Source organism: Delphinapterus leucas, chromosome 20 (genome assembly GCF_059928025.1).
Source record: "Delphinapterus leucas isolate spDelLeu-1000000601 "Yukka" chromosome 20, BTC_Dleu_Yukka2, whole genome shotgun sequence".
Lineage (NCBI taxonomy): Eukaryota > Metazoa > Chordata > Mammalia > Artiodactyla > Monodontidae > Delphinapterus > Delphinapterus leucas.
In genome coordinates, this window is record NC_143148.1 from 53996387 (window position 1) to 54019990 (window position 23604).

The 23604-nt window shown below is 51.8% G+C and overlaps 2 protein-coding genes and 1 long non-coding RNA gene across 9 annotated transcripts in view; 2 read left to right on the forward strand and 1 right to left on the reverse strand.

Moving 5' to 3' along the window:
- Positions 1–10380, forward strand: part of GAN (gigaxonin) — a 93239-nt gene extending 82859 nt beyond the window's left edge. For both annotated transcript variants that reach the window (XR_016391039.1, XR_016391038.1), the window contains exon 11: positions 808–10380. The gene's annotated coding sequence lies outside the window, so the exon portion shown is untranslated. The remainder of the gene's footprint in view (positions 1–807) is intronic.
- An 864-nt stretch (positions 10381–11244) lies between these two features.
- On the reverse strand, positions 11245–21939 carry LOC149744710 (uncharacterized). 3 transcript variants are annotated; one of them, XR_016391042.1, is made up of 4 exons: positions 21850–21938; positions 19559–20473; positions 18380–18527; positions 11245–15466 (listed from the first exon to the last, which is right to left on the reverse strand). It is a non-coding gene; the product is annotated as an uncharacterized LOC149744710 (long non-coding RNA). The 3 variants fall into 3 exon arrangements; XR_016391044.1 differs by having other exon boundaries at positions 19559–20439; positions 21850–21935; XR_016391043.1 differs by lacking the exons at positions 11245–15466; positions 18380–18527 and adding an exon at positions 20918–21001 and having other exon boundaries at positions 18958–20473; positions 21850–21939.
- Positions 21658–23604, forward strand: part of CMIP (c-Maf inducing protein) — a 237487-nt gene continuing 235540 nt past the window's right edge. For all 4 annotated transcript variants that reach the window (XM_022583088.3, XM_022583089.3, XM_089903337.1 and 1 more), the window contains exon 1: positions 21658–22129. In XM_022583088.3, coding sequence (XP_022438796.1) covers positions 21833–22129 — 297 coding nt within the window. In that variant the 5' untranslated portion in view covers positions 21658–21832. The remainder of the gene's footprint in view (positions 22130–23604) is intronic.

A 23604-nucleotide genomic window follows, 5' to 3' on the forward strand; every position in this document is an offset into this window, starting at 1 on the left:
TACAAATTTAAAATTTTTTTGTTCTAGTTCTGTGAAAAATCCCATTGGTAATTTGATAGGGATTGCATTGAATCTGTAGAATGCCTCGGGTATCTGTATCTGGGTTGAGGGGATCACCATTTAACCCACTACACGTACCAAATGCATGGAGGGGAGGTAAGCGCCCTCCCACCCGTGTCATCCAGGCACCCATAGACCTCCACAGAGTTCATTCCTGAGACAGTCTCTGCGTATATAGGAATATAGGTATAGCTGTATGTGTGTGTGTGTGTGTGTGTGATTTTTACACAAATAGTAGCATTCTCTACACACTTCTGCACTTGGCCTTTCTTTCTTAATGTATCTTAATAATCGTCCTGTAACTATAGCCACCTCATTCTTTTTAACAGCTATGTAATACTCCATTGTATGGATGTACCAGGTTTATTTTTTTTTTTTGGCTGCGTTGGGTCTTTGTTGCTGTGCACGGGCTTTCTCTAGTTGCGGTGAGTGGGGCTGCTCTTTGTTGTGGTGTGTGGGCTTCTCATTGCGGAGGCTTCTCTTGTTGCGGACCATGGGCCCTAGGCGTGTGGGCTTCAGTAGTTGTGGCACGAGGGCTCAGTAGTTGTGGCTCACGGGCTCTAGAGTGCAAGATCAGTAGTTGTGACGCACGGGCTTAGTTGCTCCGCGGCATGTGGGATAGTCCCAGAGCAGGGATTGAACCCATGCCCCCTTCATTGGCAGACGGATTCTTAACCACTGCGCCACCAGGGAAGTCCCTGGATGTACCAGTTTTTATTTAACTATTCCCCCTTGATGGATTTTCAGGTTGTTTCCAGTCATTTGGTATTTCCACCAGTACCACAAAGACCGTCTTGGTAAGTGATGTCTCTGTCCATGTGCATGAGCCTATCTGTGCAGAAAATTCTTCTTTCTTGCTTTTGAAAAGACAGTATAAGGAGATTAAAAACTATCTTTAATTTATAAAAATCTTCCCTTATCCCCACCATGCCCGCCACTCTGCATATTCCCTTCCAGCCTGATCCTCAATCAAGAGCATTTTGCAAAGTTGTAGGCACAAGAGACATTTTTATCCTGTTCCATAAGCTACATCATAAGAGTTTTCCATGTTGCCAGTCATCCATATTACATTTTTGTGGCTGTGTGACAATGTCCCTGGGCAGATGGGTCATGATGTACGAAGCCATCGCCCCCTGTGGACTGTTCAGGTTTTTTTCTCTTCCAGATAGTACTGCAGAGAACATTTTCTTTCCAATAGCTTTTTTTTTTAAATAAATTTATTTATTTACTTATTTTATTTTTGGCTGCATTGGGTCTTCGTTGCTGCGCACGGGCTTTCTGTAGTTGTGGTGAGTGGGGGCTCCTCTTCGTTGTGGTGCGTGGGCTTCTCATTGCGGTGGCTTCTCTTGTTGTGGAGCACGGGCTCTAGGTGCATGGGCTTCAGTAGTTGTGGCACACGGGCTTAGTAGTTGTGGCACGTGTGCTCAGTAGTTGTGGCTCGCAGGCTCTAGAGCGCAGGCTCAGTAGTTGTGGCTCACGGGCTTAGTTGCTCCGCGGCATGTGGGACCTTCCCGGACCAGAGATTGAACCCATGTCCCCTGCATTGGCAAGTGGATTCTTAACCACTGCACCACCGGAGAAGTCCTCCAGGAGCTTTTCAATCATAATAAAAAAAGAGATAATTTCCTTAGAATAGATTTCCAAGCATAGTATTATTCAGTCAAAGGCTCTACAGTTTCACAGCACGAACTGCAAGTAGCCAAATTGCTTTACAAGGAGACAGCCCTCTAGACACTGACATGGGTGGCAGCCGGGCCTGCCTAACTCACCAGCCCTCACCCAGTGTTGAGGCTTAGCTGCTCTGTCCAAAAGAGCACGTGTCCAGGGCCCTCAAAGTTGATTTGATCTGGGTGCCCTTGATTTCTCTGTTGCCCCCTACCTGTGCCACTGTGGATTCTTTGAACCCTGGCTTGGCATCTTGGCCTTGGTCCGACCACTTCACCTCTCTGATCAGATTTCCTCACCCAAAAAGTGTAGGGTGACCAACTGTGCCTGTTTTTCTGGGATGCGGGACTTTCCGTGCTGAAGTCAAGCATGTCCCAGTCAAACCCGGACAAGTTGGTCAGTGCAGTGACGGTCGGATCATACCAATGCCCCGCAGAGACTTGCTGTAAGTATGAAACCAGCTGATTGGATGAAAGGGCAGCCCCAGTGCCTGAAACTGACTAGCACACCCTAAATGGGCACTGGGTGATTCATGGATGGTTCAGATCCTGTGCGCACAGAAGCTCTCCTTTTCTTAGTCCCCCATCTTCCCAGCACTGGGCGTTATTCAAAAAACTGGAAATAGAGTAAAGCGGTGCTTTCATCATAGTTTCTGTGACAGTTACTCTGTTGCCCCATGGCTAAGGCACTCACAAATCGTCTGTGTTTGAGACAATCTCTGGGGAGCCCCCGGCCTCCCCACATGGCCTGGTGTCCCCGACCTTCTTCAGCCTGGCCCCTTCCCACACTCCAGACGCTTGGCCTCTCTGAGGGTCACTTGCTCCCTGTCATTTGTGGGCCCAGTGGGTAGGAATTCTCAGGCCCCAGGAGCCTTTTCACCTCCATCACTCCCGACGTGTGCAGGTGGGAGGGTTTGTGAGTGGGGATTCCGGCCACTCCTAAGGTTGACCATTTTCCATACATTTGTTTCCTCTTTGAATTTCCTCCTGGGCCTTTGCGAGGTTACATCTTTGGGGTATGCATACATTTTTCGCTGAAAACTGGGTCCCTGTTGTCTTGCTGACAGCTTTTTTCTTGCTATATTTTTGTTCTTTTCTTTCCTATTACCACGATGTGAAAGATGGACCTGAATTTTTTCTGTTTCTTTATGCCAAAAAAAAGAATAATAGGGAGAGGAGATTGCCATGTCGTGTTGTTCTTTTTGAAGTCTGTGTGTGTTTTCGTGCATGCACGCTCACAGATGTGGGTAAAAGGCTGCCTTCTGAAACTCACCTTGTGTGTTTTTGTGATGTCTGCTGGGGAGTAGGAGGGCATGGAAGCCCAGAGAAGGGTATGAATCAAGAAGCATTTACCCAGACTCTTGGGGGCAATTTTGCATGGGTCCCACCCCTGCCCCTCACCTAGTGGGCACTCAGCATTTATTGAATGCATGAGTCGTACCTTATTTCTCTCAATCCTTTTAAAGAAACATTCTAGGTGTAGCTGAAGCTCCCGACTTCAGGGGGCCCTTTTGTAGCTAAGTTTCTTCTTCCCTCCTGGGATATATCACCCCTCTCTGGAGTTTCTCTTCCTATGCTTGTTTTCATACTACTTCTATTCATTTATGTTTGCAAAACCTAGATCTAGCGTTTTTTTATGCTTCCAAACTTTGTGTAAATGGTATGATACTGTCCGTGTCACCCTGCAGCTTGCTTGTGTAGATTGCTTTCCTTCTCATATAGGATTTCATTGGGTGGATGTCCCACAATTAATGAGCCATTCTTTGGTTGGTCGCTGTATTGGTTTCCCAGGGCTACCGTAATGAAGTATCACAGAGTGGGTGGCTTAAACGACAGAAATGTATTCTCTCACAGTTCTGGAGGCTAGAAGTCCAAAACCAAGGTGTCGGCAGGTTGGTTCCTTCTGAAGGCTGGGAGGGAAAGTCTGTTTCAGGCCTCTCTTCCAGCTTCGGGTGGCCTCAGGCATCCCGGTGCTTGTAAATGGCATTCTCCATGAGTCTTCCCACTGTTTTCTTTCTATGTGTTTCTGTCTCTGTGTCCAAATTTTTCCCTTTTTATAAGGACACTAGTCCTGTTGGGTGAGGGCCCATTCGTATGACCTCATTTTAAATTAATTGCCTCTTTAAAGAACTATCTCCAAACACTGTCCCGTCCTGAGGTACTGGGCTTTAGAGCTTCAACATATGAATTTGGGGGGCGGGGGACACAGTTCACCCTATGACACGAGTGAGGCCATGGCTTTCCACCCTGGTTGCACCAATGCACGCTTGCCAGGGACACATAGACCTTCCTGCTTCTCAGGGTTCACAGCTGCTGACATTGCCAGAATTCTTCATTTTTGGCCAATCTGATGAAGGTGCACATCACTGTCATCTGATTTGCCCCCTCTCCCCCCAGTTTTTAGTGAGATTGAGATCTTTTCATGTGTTTTGTGTCTGCTTTGGTGAATTCCCTATTTGTACCTTGCCCATTTTTCAGTTGGAGTTAAGAGTGTCTTTCATACTCATTTGTAGGAATTCTTTGTAGATCCTGGACACTACCCTGCATTGCAAGCCTTTTCAGCTGTTCTCTGGCTCACCTTTATACTTGTTTATGGTCTCCTTTGATGTACAGAGGTTTTTCATCTCAACGTAGTCAAATGCTTCAAGCACCAAGGTTGATCTTGTTTAAGAAATCCTTCCCTACACCAACGTCATAGAAATACTCTTATATTTTCTACTAAATAATTCCAAGCTTTGTTTCTCACTTTCTGGCCTCAGTCCACCTGGGATTTATTTGCATGTGCAATGGATGAAAAAAAAAATCGAATTTTGTTTTCCCAGATGGATTGCCAATGGCCGGACTCACCCCATTTCATGCTCTGGTTTCCCTGGTGGGCCGAGGCCCCGGCATCCCGGTCCCTGACATCAGTATTCACGGCACACCCGGGGATTTTCCTCCTGAAAAGGGCTCAGTGCTCAAAACAGTGACGTCTGTGCCTGCTCCCAGGATGAGCCCAGCTGGAGCCTGCAGCTGTGGCTGTGTCCTTCTGGAAGGGGCTGCAGAGATGGATACGGCACTAGTTTCCTGGGGCTGCCATAACACATGATCACAAACTTGATGCCTTAAAATAACAGACACATATTCTCTCACAGCTTAGGAGGCCGGAAGTCTGAAGTCAAGGTGTCAGCGGGGTTGATTCCTTCTGGAAGCTGCAAGAGAGAATCTGTCCCAGGCTCCTCTCTGAGCTTCGCGCGACCTTTGGCAGTTCTTGGCATCTGTTGGCTTACAGGTGGGTCACTCCAACCTCTGCTCTATCTCACATGGTCTTCTCCTCTACGTCTCTGTCCATTTCCCCTTCTCTTTTAAGGATTCTCAGTGGATTTAGGGCCCACCCTAATCCAGGAGGATCTCATCCTGAGATCCTGCATTATATTTGCCAATCCCTTTTTCCAAGTCAGGTCACATTGACAAGTTGTGGGTGGAACGTATCTTTTGGGCGCCAGCATTCCACCCACTAGAGGTATTATCTGTAGTGGAGAGAAGAGCTTCTTCCTTCAACAGTCGCTTTCTCTCCCCGACATGCACCGCCTTCTGCCTCCCTTGTTTGGTGAGCTGGGCACCCAATCTGCCATTTTTCTTTTATTTCCTCCCCGATTCCCAAATCCAGTGATGAGTTATCCCACTCCTGGGAATATATCTTAAGGAACTGATTCAACAGCGTGGAAAAAAAGATCTTCTCGTTGTGGCTTTGTTAGTAATACTGAAAAGTTGGACATAACCCCCAGGAGAGAAGGTAATTACTTAATTACTTCAATAACATTTGAGCGTCATGCAGACCAAGGAAGAAACTTAGAAGTAGACGGGGAAGGGAGAGAGCAGAGGAGAGGAGGATACACTTGCTGCCTCCATAGTGAGGGGGGGATGTCCCACTTGTGATGGCCCGAAGGATCACATAATGTCAATTAGGAAATGGACACCCAGGGAAGTCTCAGGTGTGATCCAGTGGCCCGAAGCTGGTCTGAGTCCATGAAACTAAGTCATGAGGGATAAGTTTTCTCTGGTGGACCAGGCTGAGCCAGGAAGGAGGTTTCAGGAGGAGGGCAGCAAGTCTGCAGGAACTGACCTACCTTGCTGGGACCCACGACTGGCCACCAAAATTACAAAAACATGGCAACACGGAAAGGTGCCTGATTAGGTGAAACATGCAGCCTAAAAATTGATTCAGAAGAGTGCCTAGGGACTTCCCTGGTGTTCCAGTGGTAAAGAATCCACCTTCCAATGCAGGGGATGAGGGTTCAATCCTTGGTCGGGGAACCAAGATCCCACATGCTGCGGAGCAACTAAAAGACCGCGTGCCACAGCTACTGAGCTCGCATGCCTCAACTAGAGCCTGCGTGCCGCAAACTACAGAGCCCTCGTGCTCTGGAACCCATGCGCCACAACTACAGAGCCCATGCGCCTTGTAGCCTGCGTGACACAACTAGAGAGAAGCCCGCGCACCACAACAAAGAGCCAGCGCACCGCGACGAGGAGAGATCCCGCGTTCCTCAATGAAGATCCCGCGTGCCGCAACTAAGACCTGATGCAGCCTAAAATAAATGAAAAAATAATAAACAAATCTTAAAAAAAAAAAGAAGAGTGCCTAAAAAAAGAGAATTACAGTATTTTTCAGCAGTCCTACTTCTGGGCACCTACCCATAAGGAGAAACAGGGATTCGAATAGATGTGTGTCCACCCGTGTTCACAGCAGCATTATTCCCAATAGTCAAAAGGTGAAAACAACGTAAATGTCCATGATCCACAAATAAGTGGATCAAACAAATGTGGCCTGTCCACACAGTGGAGTATTATTCAGCCTTAAAGAGGAAGGACATTCTGACACATGTTACAACGTGGATGAACCTTGAGGATGTTATGCTAAGTGAAGTAAGCCAAACACACAGGACGAATGCCATACGAGTCTCCTTATATGAGGGACCTGGAGTAGTCAGATTATTCATAGACACAGAAAGTAGACTGTGGTTGCAGGGCCTGGGGGGGAGGGGAAGAGGGAAGTTAGTGTTTAACGGGGACAGAGTTTTAGTTTGGGAAGTTGCAAAGTTCTAGAGATGTGGATGGTAGTCATGGTTGTGTAACAATGTGAATACACTTAATGCTGCAGAGCTGTACATTTATCAAGTGGCTCAGTGTACATTATATGTTATGTGTCTTTTACTATGGTTTTGTTCCAAAAAGGATGCCTAGTGTACTAGTTGATTGGCGGAGGGGGGATTCAAATCGCAGCCACACCTCTTTGTGCGTTCTTTTGTCCACGTGGCTTTATTTCTCGTGTTCAGGTGCTGTATGGCCGTGAGGGAAGCCAACAAGGTTGCTGCCCTGCTGAAGGCTCCAGGCAACAGGGGCAGACAGACCTTCACCAAGTCACATCATCAAATACGGGCATGACTTTCCTATCAGTGATTAGGTCTGTGACCTTGGACAAGCTGCTTCTCCTTTCTGAGTTCATTTCCTTCTCTGTAAAAACAGGGACAATCACATGACTAGCAGTAATGCTGGAGGATCCACGAGCATCCTCTGAATCGGCCGGGCGGGACTGCTTAGCTCAGAAGGCCCTCCATATGGGTGAGTTCCTTTTCCGGAGTTCCACGTCAGAAAGAGATGCTTGAGGACAACACTTACATGATTCATGTTGCCCAGGGATGGAGTCAGGCAGTGTATATACACATATTTTAAGTCATGTACAATCCTTTGACATGCACAGAAGTTCTGGATAATTCACCAGGGTGTGAAGAGTGCATGATAGGATGTCAGGTAGGAATATATATTTTTTTAATATTTATTTATCTATTTATTTTGGCTGTGAAGGGTCTTAGTTGTGGCACCCTGGATCTTCATTACGGCATGTGGGATCTTTAGTTGGGGCACGCGGGCTTCTTAGTTGCGGCGTGCGGACTCTTAGTTGCGGCATGCATGCGGGATCTGGTTCCCCGACCAGGGATCAAACCCAGGCCCCCTGCAGTGGGAGCGTGGAGCCTTACCCACTGGACCACCAGGGAAGTTCCAGGAATTTTTTTCTTTAATCCCTATTAAGGGATTTCTGGCTACAAGATCTTGGGCAAATAACCTGACATCTCTAAACCTCAGTTCAGTTTCCTCAAGTGCAAACTATGAGTGTTTTTCTTCTTTTTAACTCTTTATTATGGGAACGTTCAAGCCTTCACAAAAGAAGAAGAAATAGTCTAGTGAACCTCCATTACCCAGGGCCAAGAGGTAGCAATAAATTGCCAATTTTGTTTCATATCTACCTCCCCACCCTTCCTCCGGCTGTTATTTTAAAGCAAATCCCAGACAAAGAGACTCTTAAAAAAAAACCCACCACGATACCATTATCGTGCCTAAAATTTTTTAGAAAACAATTTCTGAAATCATCTAAAGTCTAATCAGTGTAGAATCGTCCCCGGTTGTCCCATAAATGCTTTTTAAGTTTGATTTGCTTGAATCGGGATCCACAAGATCCACACATTTCATTTGCCCGATATATCCATTTCCCCAGAGTTTTGTTTTTTTCTTTTGGCTGTGTTGGGTCTTCGTTGCTGCGCACCGGCTTTCTCTAGTTGCGGCGAGCGGGGGCTACTCATCGTTGCGGTGCATGGGCTTCTCATTGCGGTGGCTTCTCTTGTTGTGGAGCACGGACTCTAGGTGTGCAGGCTTCAGTAGGTGTGGCACGCAGGCTCAGTAGTTGTGGCGCACAGGCTTAGTTGCTCCGCGGCATGTGGGATCTTCCCAGACCAGGGCTCGAACCCGTGTCCCCTGCATTGGCAGGCGGATTCTTAACCACTGCGCCACCAGGCAAATCCCTTCCCCAGAGTTTTAATAGGACAATTTTCAAATATCCAGCGAAGGCAGAAGGATTTTACAGTGAGCGCGTGTGTCACCCCCTAGATTGAACCACTGACATGTTTACTGTGCTTTGTCACTTGCCTATCTATCTACCTGTCTCTCTACAGTTGGTAGCACTTTTAAGTTTCTTTTAACCTCAACACTCTCCTTGCTGTCATGTTTTTGTTTTGTTTTGTTGCCATTTATTTGTTGAAGAAATCATTTCATTTGTCGTGTAGGATGGCTCATTTGAGGATTAAATGAGCTAATATGTGCATAGTGCTTAGAATGTAGTAGGTACCTAATTAACATCCATTATGACTTGTTTTGTTCTTCATCTATATCTTCTGATTTTTCCCAAGTGAAAATATATCCTTTTTGTGAAAAAAAAAAAAAAAAGTTTAAAAGCATTCCTGGGCTGCTAGACTTTTCAAAGTTACGTTGATTTGTAGCCACAAGGGGGTCTGTCTTCACTTTGTTTGCTGGGCCCACCCTATCCACTAGGCCCTGGGGAAGGACCGCCAGCATCGGGCAGTTGAAGATGGCAGAATGAGGGAGTGTCGAGGTGGGAAACAGAGCCAGAGGGGCTCAAAGGAAATGCCCCGGGTGGAATCTGGGGGCCAGGACCCAGGTCTGGCCCCTTCCTGGGGGCTGAGGGTGGTGACACCAGGAGGGAGGCCCAGAGGAAACGCAGTAAAGTGTGAAAAGCTGCAGAAATCCCAGGAGAGGGTGGAAGCAACAGCACACATCATTAGGATGGCGAGGGAGCACACGGCCTGGTTTCGAGGGGCTGGGGCAGATGGGAAAGAGGAAGATGAGCCTCCCCAGGGACTTGACTCCACAGACTCCGACAACAGGCAGACAGATGAGAAATACAAAGGATCCGGCATCCTCCATCAGCAGCTGGAGAAGAAAAGCAGGAGATTGGAGGTGGGGGAGAGCTCTGGGTTGGGGGATCAGGAGCTCTGAGCCTGGATTTGCCACCCATCCATCACCTGTGTGGTCTTGGGTAAGGCTCCTTCTCTTCTCTGAACCTCAGTTTCTCCCACCTGCAAAATAGGAGGGGTGGACCGAAAGCCCCATAGGGGTTTCTTTTAGCTGTGGCAAGGCCAATGTTCCATCTCACTGACTGCTCCCTGGGGATGCAGGAGGGGGTCGCAGCTGCTGGGATCTGGAGGCACTGGTGATGCCCTCAGCACTTTTCCTTTCAAGGAGACAAACACCCAGTCCAGGCTCAAAACTGTGAGTCACCAAGTCAAAGTACCAAATGAATACAGACTGTAGCTACACCGTCCTGGATTCCACTGCTCACCCTGCCCCTTCCTGCCCTGTGATCTTAGGTAGCATTCCACAAAGGATTGCTGATGTCTGTCAAGGCTGAAGAAATGGGCAGGACCGACTTTTCCTGAACCCAGATCCTGGGCTTCCGAGATGCAGCTAATCATCAGGGTAGGTGTGGCTGATTCACCTTCGAGGAAAATCTGCTGAAGATTTTTAGCCAAACCAAATAGAGAAGTGAATAAATATAGAAATGAATCACTTGCCTGAATCTCTGGCCCAGGACCCAGCCACCTGTCCACCATCACCATTGTGAAACCGCAAGGCCAGAGGTCACACCAGCCGGCCTTGATGCCTGGGTCATTGTCATCCATGCTGAATGAAATTCGTTAGTCCATTGTGAGCTGTTCAGGTTTAATGCCTCTGCAGTTGCCTGATGACAGTGGAGCATGGTGGAGAAGGTCAGACAATGGGCCACCGTCTGAATAAAAGCTCCCTAATGCCCCGCCCAGGGTGCCCCAGTGGGTCCTCCTGAATCACGGCTGCTTCCTGGGAACTGATCCCATGTGAGCTGGAGGACAGACTTGTGTCCGTGCCTGTTCCAGGGAAAACAGGATGAGCGAAGCCTTCCAGGGCCATAAGGAACCAGGGCGTTACGGTGAGAACTGGCTGGGGTAGAACGGAGTGGCACTTCCAAAGCCGGCTTTGGGCTCTGTAAGGGGTCAAATTATGCCCTTCAAAAAAGATGTCCAAAGGGGAATTCCCTGGCGGTCCAGATCCCACAAGCCACGCAGCGCAACCAAGGGGAAAAAAAAAAAAAAAAAAAGATGTCCAAGTCCTAGCCCCCAGTACCTCCAAATAAGGACTGTGACCTTATTTGGAAATAGGGTTGTTGCAGAGGTAATAAGTTAAAATGAGGTCACATTGGAATAGGGTGGGCCCCTCATCCAGTATGACTGTGTCCTTATAAAAATAGAAGTTTGGACACAGGCATACCTAGGGAGAATGCCTTGAACTTGAAGGCAGAGCTTGGGGAGATGCCTCTGTTTACAAGCTAGAGATGGCCAGCAAACCGGCAGAAGCTACAGGACAGGCACAGAACGGGTCCTTTTCTCAGCGCTCAGAAGGCACCAAACCCGCTGACACCTTGGTTTAGAACTTCTAGCCTCCAGAGCTGTGAAACAGTACATTTCCGCTGTCCAAGCCACCCAGGCTATGGTGCTTTGTTATAGCAGCCCAGGAAAGGAGTCCGGGTGCTGACAGGCCAGTATCCTGATTTGGTGGCCTCCCCTCTGGGAGACCTTGGGCAAGTTACTTTCCTTCTTTGAGCCTGGGGCCAAAGAACCTGAGACTCGGGGCCTGTATGGATAAAATCCAGCCATCCGTCAGATTCCTCACCTGGACGTTTGGAGGTGGTGGGAAGCTGGGCGATGGTGCCTACTTAGCCCTGGTGCTTGGGCTGAGTTGGCCATTTCAGGCTCAGTGCCAGACACATAGCAGAGGCAGTCAGAGTCCCATGAGGCACTGGACCAGAATCCCAGAGAGATCAGGACAAAAGGCAGAGAGGAGAGAGGAGGCTTTGTGCAGACCCTGCCGTGATTCCTGTTCCTCCCAGGGCCTGGTTGTTCAGTGTTGGCTGGGTTCTCACGTGTATGTTCTTCCCACGGACCCCCCTTCCTTGAGGTATCACGGGGACAGTATATTAACTGATCTCTTTGCCTGTCTTTGGAAGTGCTTTGAAAACTGTAATGCGGGGAACACATTTTCTTGGCAAAAACCACCTTACTGAGCACCCGTTGCATGCAGGTTAAGAAGCTACAGGTCCTGCCCCAGGTGGTCCAGGCCAGGGGAGTGTCACAGGGCGGCGTGGAGAGGCAATAACAATGCTGTCATGCCTGTCCCGCCTGACTCCCACAGCTCAAAATGAAACAGTGAGGACAGCCAGCAAAGTTCCAGCATTTTCCATTGTCTACTGTAAAAGGCTTTTGCGAAATGTCAGAGATGGTGTTCATCCCCTTCGTCTTTTTCTTCTCTTTTTGAGAGACATGGGCTAACAGAGAAATTATAAAAAACATGATTGGGGCTAAAATAGGCAACATGGCGTGGTGGCTAAGAGAAGGAGTCTGGTACCAGATTGGCTGAGTTCAAGTGTGACCTTGGCAAGTTAATTAACCTCCCTGCTTGTCAGTTTCCTCACCAGTACAATGGACACAATAAACCTCATTGCAATTTTGTGAGGATTAACTTAAAGGAATCCACACAGGCAAAGTGCTCACACCAGTGGCTGGCACACAGTGAGCCCTATGTGGCTATTTGCTATTATTATTAATAAAGTCAAGAAATGCACAAGGTTGGGGAACACAATGAAAGAAGTAGTTGTTATTTGGGATAAGACGCTTCTTGGGGGGGTGGGGTCTGACCAGATCACAGTGACCCACCTGACCGTCCTTCTCACCTCTAAGGAGCGGGTTGCCAGCAGCCATATTTGTGCAGCTCGGCTCGGACACTGGCTAGGGTGGGCATCTGGGCCAACTGAGCAACCAAGTTCTTCCCTTAGAACTGGACCAAAAGAGAGCTCCTAGTCTGTTGATCCTGCTGGTCTCTCGAGTGGTCACCTTCTGTCAGGCGGAGGCAACACAGCAGAGAAAGCCAGGATGGGGGGGAAGGATGAGTCAGAGAGAAGCAGGTACACAGAGCAGAGAGAAGCTCCTGGGTCCCTGGTTTCTGGCTCTTGCTGAGACCTGCCTACCTTTATGCCCTTGGGGTTCTGTGAGACACCCTCGATTCCTTAAAAGCCATTTCCACCCTTTTTGAAGCTACTCTGGTTTCTGTTGCAGCCGGGGTCTTGGTGAACACCTGGATGCCGCAGCCTGACTTCCCCGTGTTTCTTTGCATCTGCGAGGGTCTGCTCCCTGGAGTTAGTGGAGGAAAATGTCCACTCCTCTCCTGTCAGCCCAAGCAGACTGCAGTTTCAGTTTCGTGCTGTGGTTGAAGAAAGTAGGGACCAGGAGTTGAGCAACCATTTATTTCCCTACCATGTATTGGGCACTGACTTCTTCCTAAACCTTGTTCTGGGCACTTTACATGCATTATCTCATTTGCTCGATTGTGAGTATCATGATTGGATCTCTGTTTCACAGATGAAGAGACTGAGGTTCCGAGAGGTTAAGAGGTTTGGTTAGTATCACCCACCTAAGTAAGGTGGACAGCTGGGCTCCGGGTCCAAAGTTTGTGCTTTCAGCCTCCTTCCCATCCTACCTGGAGCCCCTGGATGGCATCCTTCTGCTCTCCTGCTCTGGGATCCTGCACAAACCCTTGATCGTGCCTCAGCTGATGAAAGGGGGGTGTGGGGAAGTTTTGGAAGAGCCACACGTACTCCACACATGTAACACGTTTCCCTCCCCCCCTCCGATACTTCCTTTCCTTTTGCTTCTTAGCAACTGACTCAGAGCGGATGAAGGGGAAAGAAGTGAGGTCACATTTAAATTGGTCAATTTGAGCAGCTCACCGCAAAGGCTGGTGTGGGAGAGAGATGCAATTAATCTGAAAAACACAGTGGTTTTTATTTTTAAAAATATGATCCATGGCCTTCAGTCCTCCATGGAGCTGTGCCAGGCATCCATTTCCACGAGTCAGCAGCAGCCTGGTGTTCGGGCTCTTCATAAAGTCCCCGTGAATTTTAAAACAAACGAATGGCATTCGTCTTCATTTTAAAAAGTGAAACAAATCAATGCATGTTCATTGTAGAAAATTTGGGCTTGGGGGGGGTGGGAAGAGAGGCATAAAGAAGAAAACAAATATTTCCCTGTAATTGTTACAGCCGTGTAATGGTTAGATTAGTCAGCCACGAAAGGAACAGACCACAATACGTGCACCAACACAGATGGATTGCAAAAATTGTTATGCTGCATCAAAGGGGTCAGACCCGAAGGAGGATGTATCTTTTGACTCTATTTATATGAGGTCCAAGAAGTGGTGACAGGCAGATCGGGGGTTGCCTAGGTCCGGAAGTGGGTGGCTGGAATCAACGGCAGAGGAGCGCAAGAAACTTTTCTTGGGTTGTGGGAATGTTCTACGTCAATACTTGATTGGGGTGGTAGTCACCTGGATGTAGACATTCGTCAGCACTTATCAACCTGTTCTTTTAAAGTGGGTGCGTTTTATTTCATGTAAATTATACTTCGATAATGTTGATTTCAAAAGGGAAAAGAATGACCTGTAATCCCACCACTCCAGAGGTAACTGCTATTAAGGTTTTGGTGTGTGTATATAAATGAATCCGCTGATTGTGTGTAACAAAGATTAGTTCCAGATAAATGTTCAATCCTCTGTGATACTTGAAAAAAAAATTAACCTCAGATTTAATTATTTGGGGAGAGTGAGAAAGAAAGGCAGAGCGGGTGGTACTCCATGTTCCTTTGATGCCCACCTTTGCACCCCCAAATCCCCCAAACCAGAGAAGTGGGCAGGGTGGCACAGTCATCACTCAGCCACCCAGTATCACAGGCTGCGAAGTAGGAATCGTGCTCCCACCCGCTCCTCCCTTCTTCCCCACCCGTGAGCCTAGAAAATGGGCTGACTTCACATCAGCTCAGAAGCAGAAGGGGGATGTTCCCCAACTTCAGGATGAAAACATGACTCCTCTCCCTATACCAGGAGAATAAGCACATTTTATTATTCAATCAGTACATTAAATGCCATCGGTACAGAGTGTGTGTTCCGTTATGCTGGTGTCTCATGCCTGTTAAAAATGAGGTTCGGGGGCTTCCCTGGTGGCGCAGTGGTTGAGAGTCTGCCTGCCGTTGCAGGGGACACGGGTTCGTGCCCCGGTCCGGGAGGATCCCACACGCCGCGGAGCGGCTGGGCCCGTGAGCCATGGCCGCTGAGCCTGCGCGTCCAGAGCCTGTGCTCCGCAACGGGAGAGGCCGCAACAGTGAGAGGCCCGCGTACCAAAAAAAAAAAAAAAAAAATGAGGTTCGGGAATGCTCTCCTGGATGATGTAATTTTGAGACAGTTTTCAGGTGGAGCTTCCGGAGCGTTCCCCAAAAGCAACAGTGCCATGAGCAGCTATGAAGTTAAGAACAAACAATTCTGTTGTCTGCTTTTGGTGCTTGGCATATGATTGATTACAGGCATGGCTTCATGCCATTAAAGGGCTCCAAAAACACGACGCAAAACAGGTTGCACCTAATTTCATCCTGTGGGTCCTCGTGTTCCTTGACAGTCTGATAGAGCTGGCTGCGAGTTTCCTCCGGCCCCTGGGAAGTGGTATCTGAGGAAGGACGTGCCGTTGCATGAACGTGGACAATATAATCTCCCCCAGACTGGGAACCACAGGATGGCTGGGGAGCAGCCTGTACCAGCTGACAGGATGGGAAAAATGTCTTCCTTTAAACCAGGGGTTCTCAATTGGGGCTGATTTTGCCTCCCAGGTGACATGGGATAACGTCTGGGGACATTTTCATTGTCACAAATTGTGGCTGCTCCTGGCATCTGTGGGTTAAGGCCAAGGATTCTGCTAAACACCCTGAAGTCGTCAGGACAGCTGTCTACCGCCAAGAATGATCCAGCCGTAAATGTTAATAGCGCCAAAGTTGAAAACCCTGCAAAGGTGCTGTATTGGGTATCTGCATCCCAGTTGTTGGGCAGATGGGAAACGTTTGGAGAAGTGATCTAGGGGAGCGCCTGCGGTCAGGGCCGTGGGAACATGGGTTCTAAAATGACAGTGGCAACACAAAGTAGCCAGCGCTTGTTCTAAGTGCCTACCCAGTGCCAGGCTGCGAGCTCAACATTGATTATCTCATTTAATTCCTATGACTCCGGAAAAAGGTACTGTTGCAGTCCCGTTTTATAGTAAATCAACCAAAGATACACACAGCTGGTAAAGGAAAGGGCAAGGAGTTTGTTTTCTTCCTCGCATACTTTTTTTTTTGAGGGGGGATGATTGGGGGAGGAGGGGTGTCTGATTCCCCTCGCTCGACTGTGAGCCCATGAGGGCAGCATCTTATGTGAGCTGGATCTGTAGTCCCCAACAAAGTCCTTGGCACTCAGTAGGTGCTAACAGACACATGTTTAATGGAACTGAATGAAAGAAGGAAGGAAGGAAGCAGGGCAAGGTGACCTAATGGTTAGAACGTTGGTGTTGCTGTTTGATTTCCAACCATTCAACAGATAACCATAGTGCATCTTCTCTGGGCCAGAACAGGCAGGGACCTGCTCAAGCTGACCTATACTGGCTCGTGAGAGCTGATTGTTAACTTTTCATGAATTTTGCAAGCTGGTTGTCAAACAGCCATTAAACAAGATCGAATTAATATAAAGTTACGATTAAATAAATCATATTCTTAAAAAGGTAATAAAACTCACCACTTCCTAATTATTTGACTACATATTATACTACATTTTGTATCTCCGTTCTGTAGATTATTTATGTCTCTCTCAGGGGTCCCCAAACTTCTTCTGTAAAAGGGCCAGGTAGTAAATATTTTAGCCTTTGTAAGCCATGCGCTGAGTCTGGCCCCTCAGCCACCGTTTGCTGCCCCCTGGAATGTTCTATCTGTAGGGTAGAAACACTACAATGGGGTGCGTCTCTTCCCAACCTCACGTTCAGTGATGCATGTTGATAACCTGAAAACAGCCATGGCGGGAATATTTCCAACTGGGGAATTGTCAAATGCTATAAATCAGGGCTTCCCCGCCCCCCGCAAGCCGATGGTTAAACATTTCACCAGCACACCACCGGACACAGTGATGTGCGGAACTGGAATGGACGCTGCCCTCTTGCAGGGCACAGTGTGTTGGGTTTGTGCACCCTTTCATAGTTGGGGGTGGGGGCAAGGAGGGAGCTGGGCAAAGGCCGCTGAGGATCTGCACTGGAGACCAGTCCGAGGAGGACACCCACCTGTGGGCGTCTGCCGGAAGGGGCAGGGCTGCTAGAAGCGGGTGCTTAGGTGGCCCTCTCCTAGGGCCGTCAGCGCCGATGCTCTCCTCCCCACCAGGGACCCCTTTGTGGGCAGCCAGGGTAACAGGTCTGTCTTTCCTCTCTGAGTTGGCGCCAGGGGTGACTTGAGGGGCCTTGGGGTTGAGATGTGAGCTCACGAGGGCAGGTCCCTGCCTGCTCACTGCGTTCTCCCAGCTCCTCAGGCGGAGTAGCTTCTCCACCAGTATGGCCCGGGGTAAGCCTGTAGTGGCAATAAGCCTCCCACTTGCTGACCCAAGTGGGAGAGGTACTTCCAGTGAGCAGGTGAGAGCAGAACGTTGCTCTTTGGGACTGCCAGCAAAGAATGCAGAACATCGCAGCTCTGTCTGGTGACCTTTGTGAGTCAACTGGCCAGTGGGGGCCTGAGGAGAGTGAAGCGTTTGTGAACTTGCGTGCCCTTCCTGCTGCTCCATAACCCTCTCAAGTTTGACGCCGGGAGGGTGAACTCTAAGGGGCCTGCACTGTTCTTTGCAGAGTCAGGGTTCTTGTGGCACCAAGGATGACCTGGGTACATGATCCATCAGTGGAAACTTGATGGGCTTGTGTCTCCTACAGAGGCTGGCGGGCTGGAGGGAGGGGACTTCTGAAGGAATCTGACAGCTGGACTTACTCATTTTTAGGTCAGGAACCTGGGACAGTGGGAGGCGAGGGGCTCTGCGTATCACCAGCTATCAACGTGTCCCACCTTCTCACACCCTCACTGACCTCGACCTACTGCCTGCACGTGCCTAGGCAACAGAGGACAGGAGAGTCTGACCAAAAGTCACTGCCTCTTTGCCTGCAGGCACTGAGTGCCGCTGTCCACCAGGAGCTCCTGGTTTCTGTTCGCAAGGAACTTCCGGCAGTACCTTGGGGGCTCCATATCACTGACGTCAAACTCAGACCGAGAAATATTCTTATTGAAAGATGACATTGATCAGATTCAACACTTTCTTCCTGAGTCCCTGCTCAGGAAAACATTAACAAAGGAGGAGCGGGAAAAACATGGACTTTCAGGTCAGAATTTCGGGTACAAATCTTGGCTGGATCCCCATGGTTGTCTGATCCTCTCTGAGACTCAACTTCCTCGCCCTTAAGATGGGGATGGTAAGAATTTTTGCCTTCTGGGTTGGTTGGAAGAAAGGAGAATAAATATCGATATACAATGCCCCCACAGGACAGGAATAAAGATGCAGACGTAGAGAATGGACCTGAGGACAGGGGGAGGGGGAAGGGTAAGCCGGGACGAAGCGAGAGAGTGGCATGGACATATATACACTACCAAACGTAAAATAGATGGCTAGTGGGAAGCAGCCGCATAGCACAGGGAGATCAGCTCGGTGCTCTGTGACCACCTAGAGGGGTGGGATAGGGAGGGTGGAAGGGGGGACGTAAGAGGGACGAGATATGGGAACATATGTATGTGTGTAGCTGATTCACTTTGTTATAAAGCAGAAACTAACACACCATTGTAAAGCAATTATACTCCAATAAAGATGTTTAAAATATATATATATATATATATATATATATATATGTAACACCCCCAACATAGTACCTGGCACTTGGGTGCTGGTCATCTTATCATGCTGTTCCTGTTTAATGCTTACAGATCGACCACCGTATCAAGCAGTGTTGAGGATGTCTGGATAAAATCAGGGATCCTCTGCCTCCTGGTAAATCGCGTTCTGCTGAAGTTTTGCCCCCTGAACAGGGAGAGGAGGGTCCACAGATGTCCCTCGAGTGGACAGCAGCTGCTTTGTCTGCCACCGAGCCTCCCCACTCCATGATTTCCTGCTGGACCCCATCACCTCCCTCCCGGGTACCCTCAACAGCCTCCTCACCAGCCTCCCTGCCTCCAGGCTGCCGCTCTGCAAATCTGGTCCATGTCATGCTGTGGCCAGTGACCTTATGAAGGTGATATCTACAAGTCGCTCCCTGCATGCCCCACGTGGTGGCTTCCCACTGCTCTCAGGGCAGAGTCTGGTCCCTGGGCCTGCATTTCAAGGTACTGCCCGCTCAGCCCCTGCTCACCTCTGAGGCCTCTGCCCTGCATCCCCTGGGCTCCTTGCGTGCCTTGGCAAAATGTCTGGGGCTCCCCTGGTGGCACGGTGGTTAAGAATCCGCCTGCCAATGCAGGGGACACAGGTTCGAGGCCTGGTCTGGGAAGATCCCACATGCCGCAGAGCAACTAAGCCCGTGCGCCACAACTACTGAGCCTACGCTCTAGAGCCTGCGAGCCACAACTACTGAGCCCGTGCACCACAACTACCGAAGCCCACGCGCCTAGAGCCTGTGCTCCGCCACAAGAGAAGCCACCACAAGGAGAAGCCCGAGCACCGCAACGAAGAGTAGCCCCCGCTCGCTGCAACTAGAGAAAGCCCGCGTGCAGCAACGAAGACCCAACGCCGCCAAAAATAAATAAAATAAAAAACAACAAAAAAAAGTCTGGAGCTTCCTGCACAGGCTGAGGGTCTTCCCACCTCTTTGCCTTTGTATGTGCCGTCCCCCCTTCCAGGAGCACCTTTCCCCTTCTTTACCTGATTCCTAAAGACCTCTTGGAGTCAGGACGTGTCCCCAGTGCCACAGCCCGGCTGGGTTAGATACGCCCCTCCCCCTCCCTGTAGCCCCAAGCACAGTGCGGTCATTGTCTTTACATGGTCTTAGACCCTGAGCTCCGCACCGGGGCCCAGTCCTGGCTAGCCAGGTGAGCCTGGCAGTCTCCCTGCAGCCTCACCTGCAGGAGGGGATGCTGATGGGTCAACCCTGTGTCATGGGTTGCTGTGAGAAGGAAAAGTTGCCTGCATGCTTAGGACGCGGGGAATTACTCCTGCAACCGGCAAACAGCAGGAGCTCAATCGAGGTTCGGACAACAGACCTAACCCCCTCGGCGGCGTGGCCTGGGCGTCTTGGTCACAACCACCTGCCATCCCCACCTCCGGCATCCACGTCTGTGTCACCGGGTGGGGTCTCTGGCTTGCCTGACTCCTCCTTGCTTGATGGTTTTCTCAAGGCCGTTGATGTTCAGAACTTCAAGAACAGAATTTGCCAGCAGGCTGTGGGGAGTCCGTGAATTCCCCATTTTCCCGCCTAACTGTGCCTCCCCAGGGCTCATGAGGAGAGAACAGCTCTGCCCGTCTCCTGGGCAGGCTGGAGATGCGTCTTCTCTGGTGAGGGACACATGCGGGGGCCCTGCCTTCCACCCTGGCCCCAGCCCTGGCCGGGATCAAGTGAGAGTGTTTTGGGGAGCCCTCATCTTGTCTGTTCTTGGGAGAGAGGGGGAGGGGGCAGTCCCCACTGTAGGGCTGCCGTGGACAAACTTCGACACTCATGATGCAATTCAACGCATGCTCACACACTTGTGTGTTCACTACAGAGACACCTTCACTTAACAAAAAAGGCACAGATCTGGGGGTTTTAATGGTATTAACTGCAGAAGTGCGTGGATGTGAGAAAGCCCCACCTCAGAGCAGAGCACTTGCTTCGTGGCTTTTGGTGCCACTCCTGATGGCAGAAAGGGAACGTTTTTTTGTTGCACAGCTGGCGTTCCCGAGTGACACCATAGCTCATTCCCCAAAGGGGCTTCCAGTATGATTCTCTCACAGCTCTGCGCAGGACCTGGGGATGCAGAGATGAATGACCCGGTCCCGGCCTGAGGGGAGAGGTAAAGAAGCTGGAGCTGCTGGGGTGCAGGCAGAGGAGGGGGGCGCCGGTAACGCTGGGGAGGGATTTTGTTGTCTAGGTTCCTATTAGGGACTAATCAGACTCCAGGGGCAGAAGGAAGGAGTGGGGCTGGGGAGCCTGTCCCCTCCCCCCAGTAGGCTTGAGGACCCCAAGGGCCACGGCGGGCAGACATTTGTAAATGACCAGGAGGCCTGCGGAGTGCTGCAGGCTGAGCCAGGGCAGTGTGGCTCATTCTCCAGATAACTGACGGGACACATTCAATTCAAGGAAATATCTCTGTCTTGTGGCGCCATCTGGCCAGCCAGGTGGACAGCCTGAGCTGGGGTTCCGGGGGTGTCACAGGTCCTGCATGCGGTCCTGTCCCCACACCTTCGGCCCGGCCCAGCCCGGCCCCGGTCCCTCGGGTTTGCACCTGGCCGCACCTCCGCCATCCGCGTGGACAGGTTTCGGGGCGCTGACATTTCGGATCCCGGCTGGCCGCGGGGGTAAGGGTGGGCTGCGGGGGCCGCGGCGCGTTCTCAGAACCGTCGGGCAGGCGGGCCGCGCGGCTCAACACCGGCCTGGGCACCGGCGGGGGCGCGGCTCGGCGTGACGTCACGCGCCCCGCCCCCGAGGCCCCCGCCCACTCCCCAGGTTCCGGGCGGGGCGGGCCCGGGCCTGCCAGGGCTCGCCCGCCCCAGCCCCCTCCCCGGGGGCCGCCCCCTCCCGTCGAGCCGCGCCTCGGCCCCTCGCGTCCCCGCCCGGCGACGGACTCCGCCTGCGAGAGGCCGAAGCCGCGGCGGCAGCCGCCGTTGCCGCCATTGACGTCAGAGGGGCGGGCACATGACCCCGCGGGGACCAATCGCGCGGGCGCCGAGCGGCTTCTGCAATCTCTCAACTGAGCCGGCCCCCGCGGCCCCCGCCGCACACTCGCCCGCGGACGGCCGCCCAGACACACGTACTGTACACACGAGCGGGCGGCGGGGCCGAGACACGCCCGCCCGCGCGGCCCCCGCTCGCCGCCGCCGCCGCCGGGCCCCCGGCCCCCCCGCCGGCGCTGCCCCGCGTCCCCGCCCGCCCGCCCCTCCGCCGAGCCGGTCCGGCCGCCGCGAGCATGCATCCGACGAGCTAGGAGGAAGCCGGAGCCCCGCAGGAAGGACCGAGCGCCGGCCGCCCGCCCGCCCGCCCGCCCGGGCCCCTCCCTTGCGGGGCGCCCCCAGCCCCACACCCCCCCACCTTCCTGGGGGGTGGGGGGGTGCGGGACGCCGACCGGGGGCCCCGCCGCCCGGGCAGACGGGACAGCCCCTCTCCCCGCCCCCGGCCCCCTCCCCGGCCCGGCCGGCCGGCCATGGATCTGACCAGCACCTCGGGCGGCGGCGATTCCCGGCAGATCGAGGAGACCAAGCCGCTGCTGGGGGGTGACGTGCCGGCCCCCGAGGGCACGAAGATGGGCGCCGTGCCCTGCCGCCGGGCCCTTCTGCTGTGCAACGGGATGAGGTACAAACTGCTGCAGGAGGGCGACATCCAGGTCTGTGTCATCCGGCACCCGCGGACCTTTCTCAGCAAGATCCTCACCTCGAAATTCCTGAGGCGCTGGGAGCCGCACCACCTAACGCTGGCCGACAACAGCCTGGCGTCCGCCACGGTGAGTCGCTCTGCGCGGCGGCGCGCCTGCACCCCCGCGCCTCCCCTCGGGGCCCGGGAGGCGCCCCCTCCCACCGGCTGCCCCCTGCCTGCCGCTGCACCTGGAGCCCGGGGCCTGCAGGGCGCCGGGGGGCGGGAAGAACCGGGCGCCCCCCTCCTGGCCTGGGCTCCGTACTGGATTGTGGAATCCGAAGCTCTGCCCTGCCGGCGGGCTCGGGGAGACCCTTAGAATTATGGAGAGGATCTGGCCCACCCCGGACTGAGCATTTGGGTACCTCCGGGCCCAGCGCTTGTGTTAATTACGGATGGGACCTTGGGATAGACCCCCGAGGCTGGGCCCTGATGGTGGTGGGGTTCCCTTTCGGAAAGCACATCTGGATCTGCGGCGGATGGGAAAACAAAACAACCAGAAAAAAAAAAAAAACAAACAAAAAAACCCCAACAACCTCAAAACCCCAAAACCCAAAGAATTTCCAGAAGCCAGTTCCTTTCTTTGCTCTCTACCCGTCTTTTTCCTGCCCGGGCTGGCAGGCAAAACTGGGTGCTTCCCTTTCTGAAAAAATTTCACTGACACACTGGGAGGGTGGAAGTGGAGGGGGAGGGGGAGGGAGAGGGGGCAGGGGTCCTGGGCTATCTCCTCCCCACGGGGGGGCGGTCAAGTTCTAGTGCGGAAGCTGGCCTGTGGGGTTCTGGTCTTGTATAGCCTATGCAGTATTGTATACGTGTGTTTTGTTGCTGGAGGTTTTATTATGCTATTGTTACTGTTTTAAGATACATGACTGGGACTGGGTCGCCCTCACGAGAGGGAGAGAAGTCATCGATCTGTTTCTGAAATCAAATCTGCAAGGTGGAGAGAGAGGGCTGCGGTGGGGTCGCAGCGGGGGAGGGTGGCGGGCAGGAGCCGGAACAGGATGCTTTGTGTTTTGAAAGGAGGACAGTTTAAAGCACCAGCTCTGCTTGGGCCCGAGCCTTGCTGTGAGGGGGTCCCGTCCTCTATGGAGAGGTGGCACGTCTTCCCCAGAATGCACGCTCCCCTCTGGGGCAACCGTGATCCGGTTCACTAAGCACAGTGGTCGGGGCGGGGGCGCTGAATCTAACGCCTGCCCACACCTGTGCCAAGAAAACCCAGCCGGGAAACAGGGTGTCGCTTACATAGCATGCCACAAACGTGTAGCATGTGCAGACATTTCCCCGGCATCCATGTTCCCTTGGTATTGTGTCACAGGCCGTGACACATGCTCCAGGGAATGGGGAGGGGGAAAAGTTAGCAGAAGAAACCATACTCCTTGAAACAGCTCCCCCCCGCCCCCCCTCCCCCCCAGGGCACTGAAGCACACGAGGACTTTTATTCTGAATTTTGGGTCCGACGTACTCAGAACACCTATTTTTTCTTTCCTGTGGGCACATTGGTGCAATCTGCAAAGGCTGCTTTCTCGGGGAGGATCCCTGGTCGCCGAGGAGCGGTCCAGTCCCAGT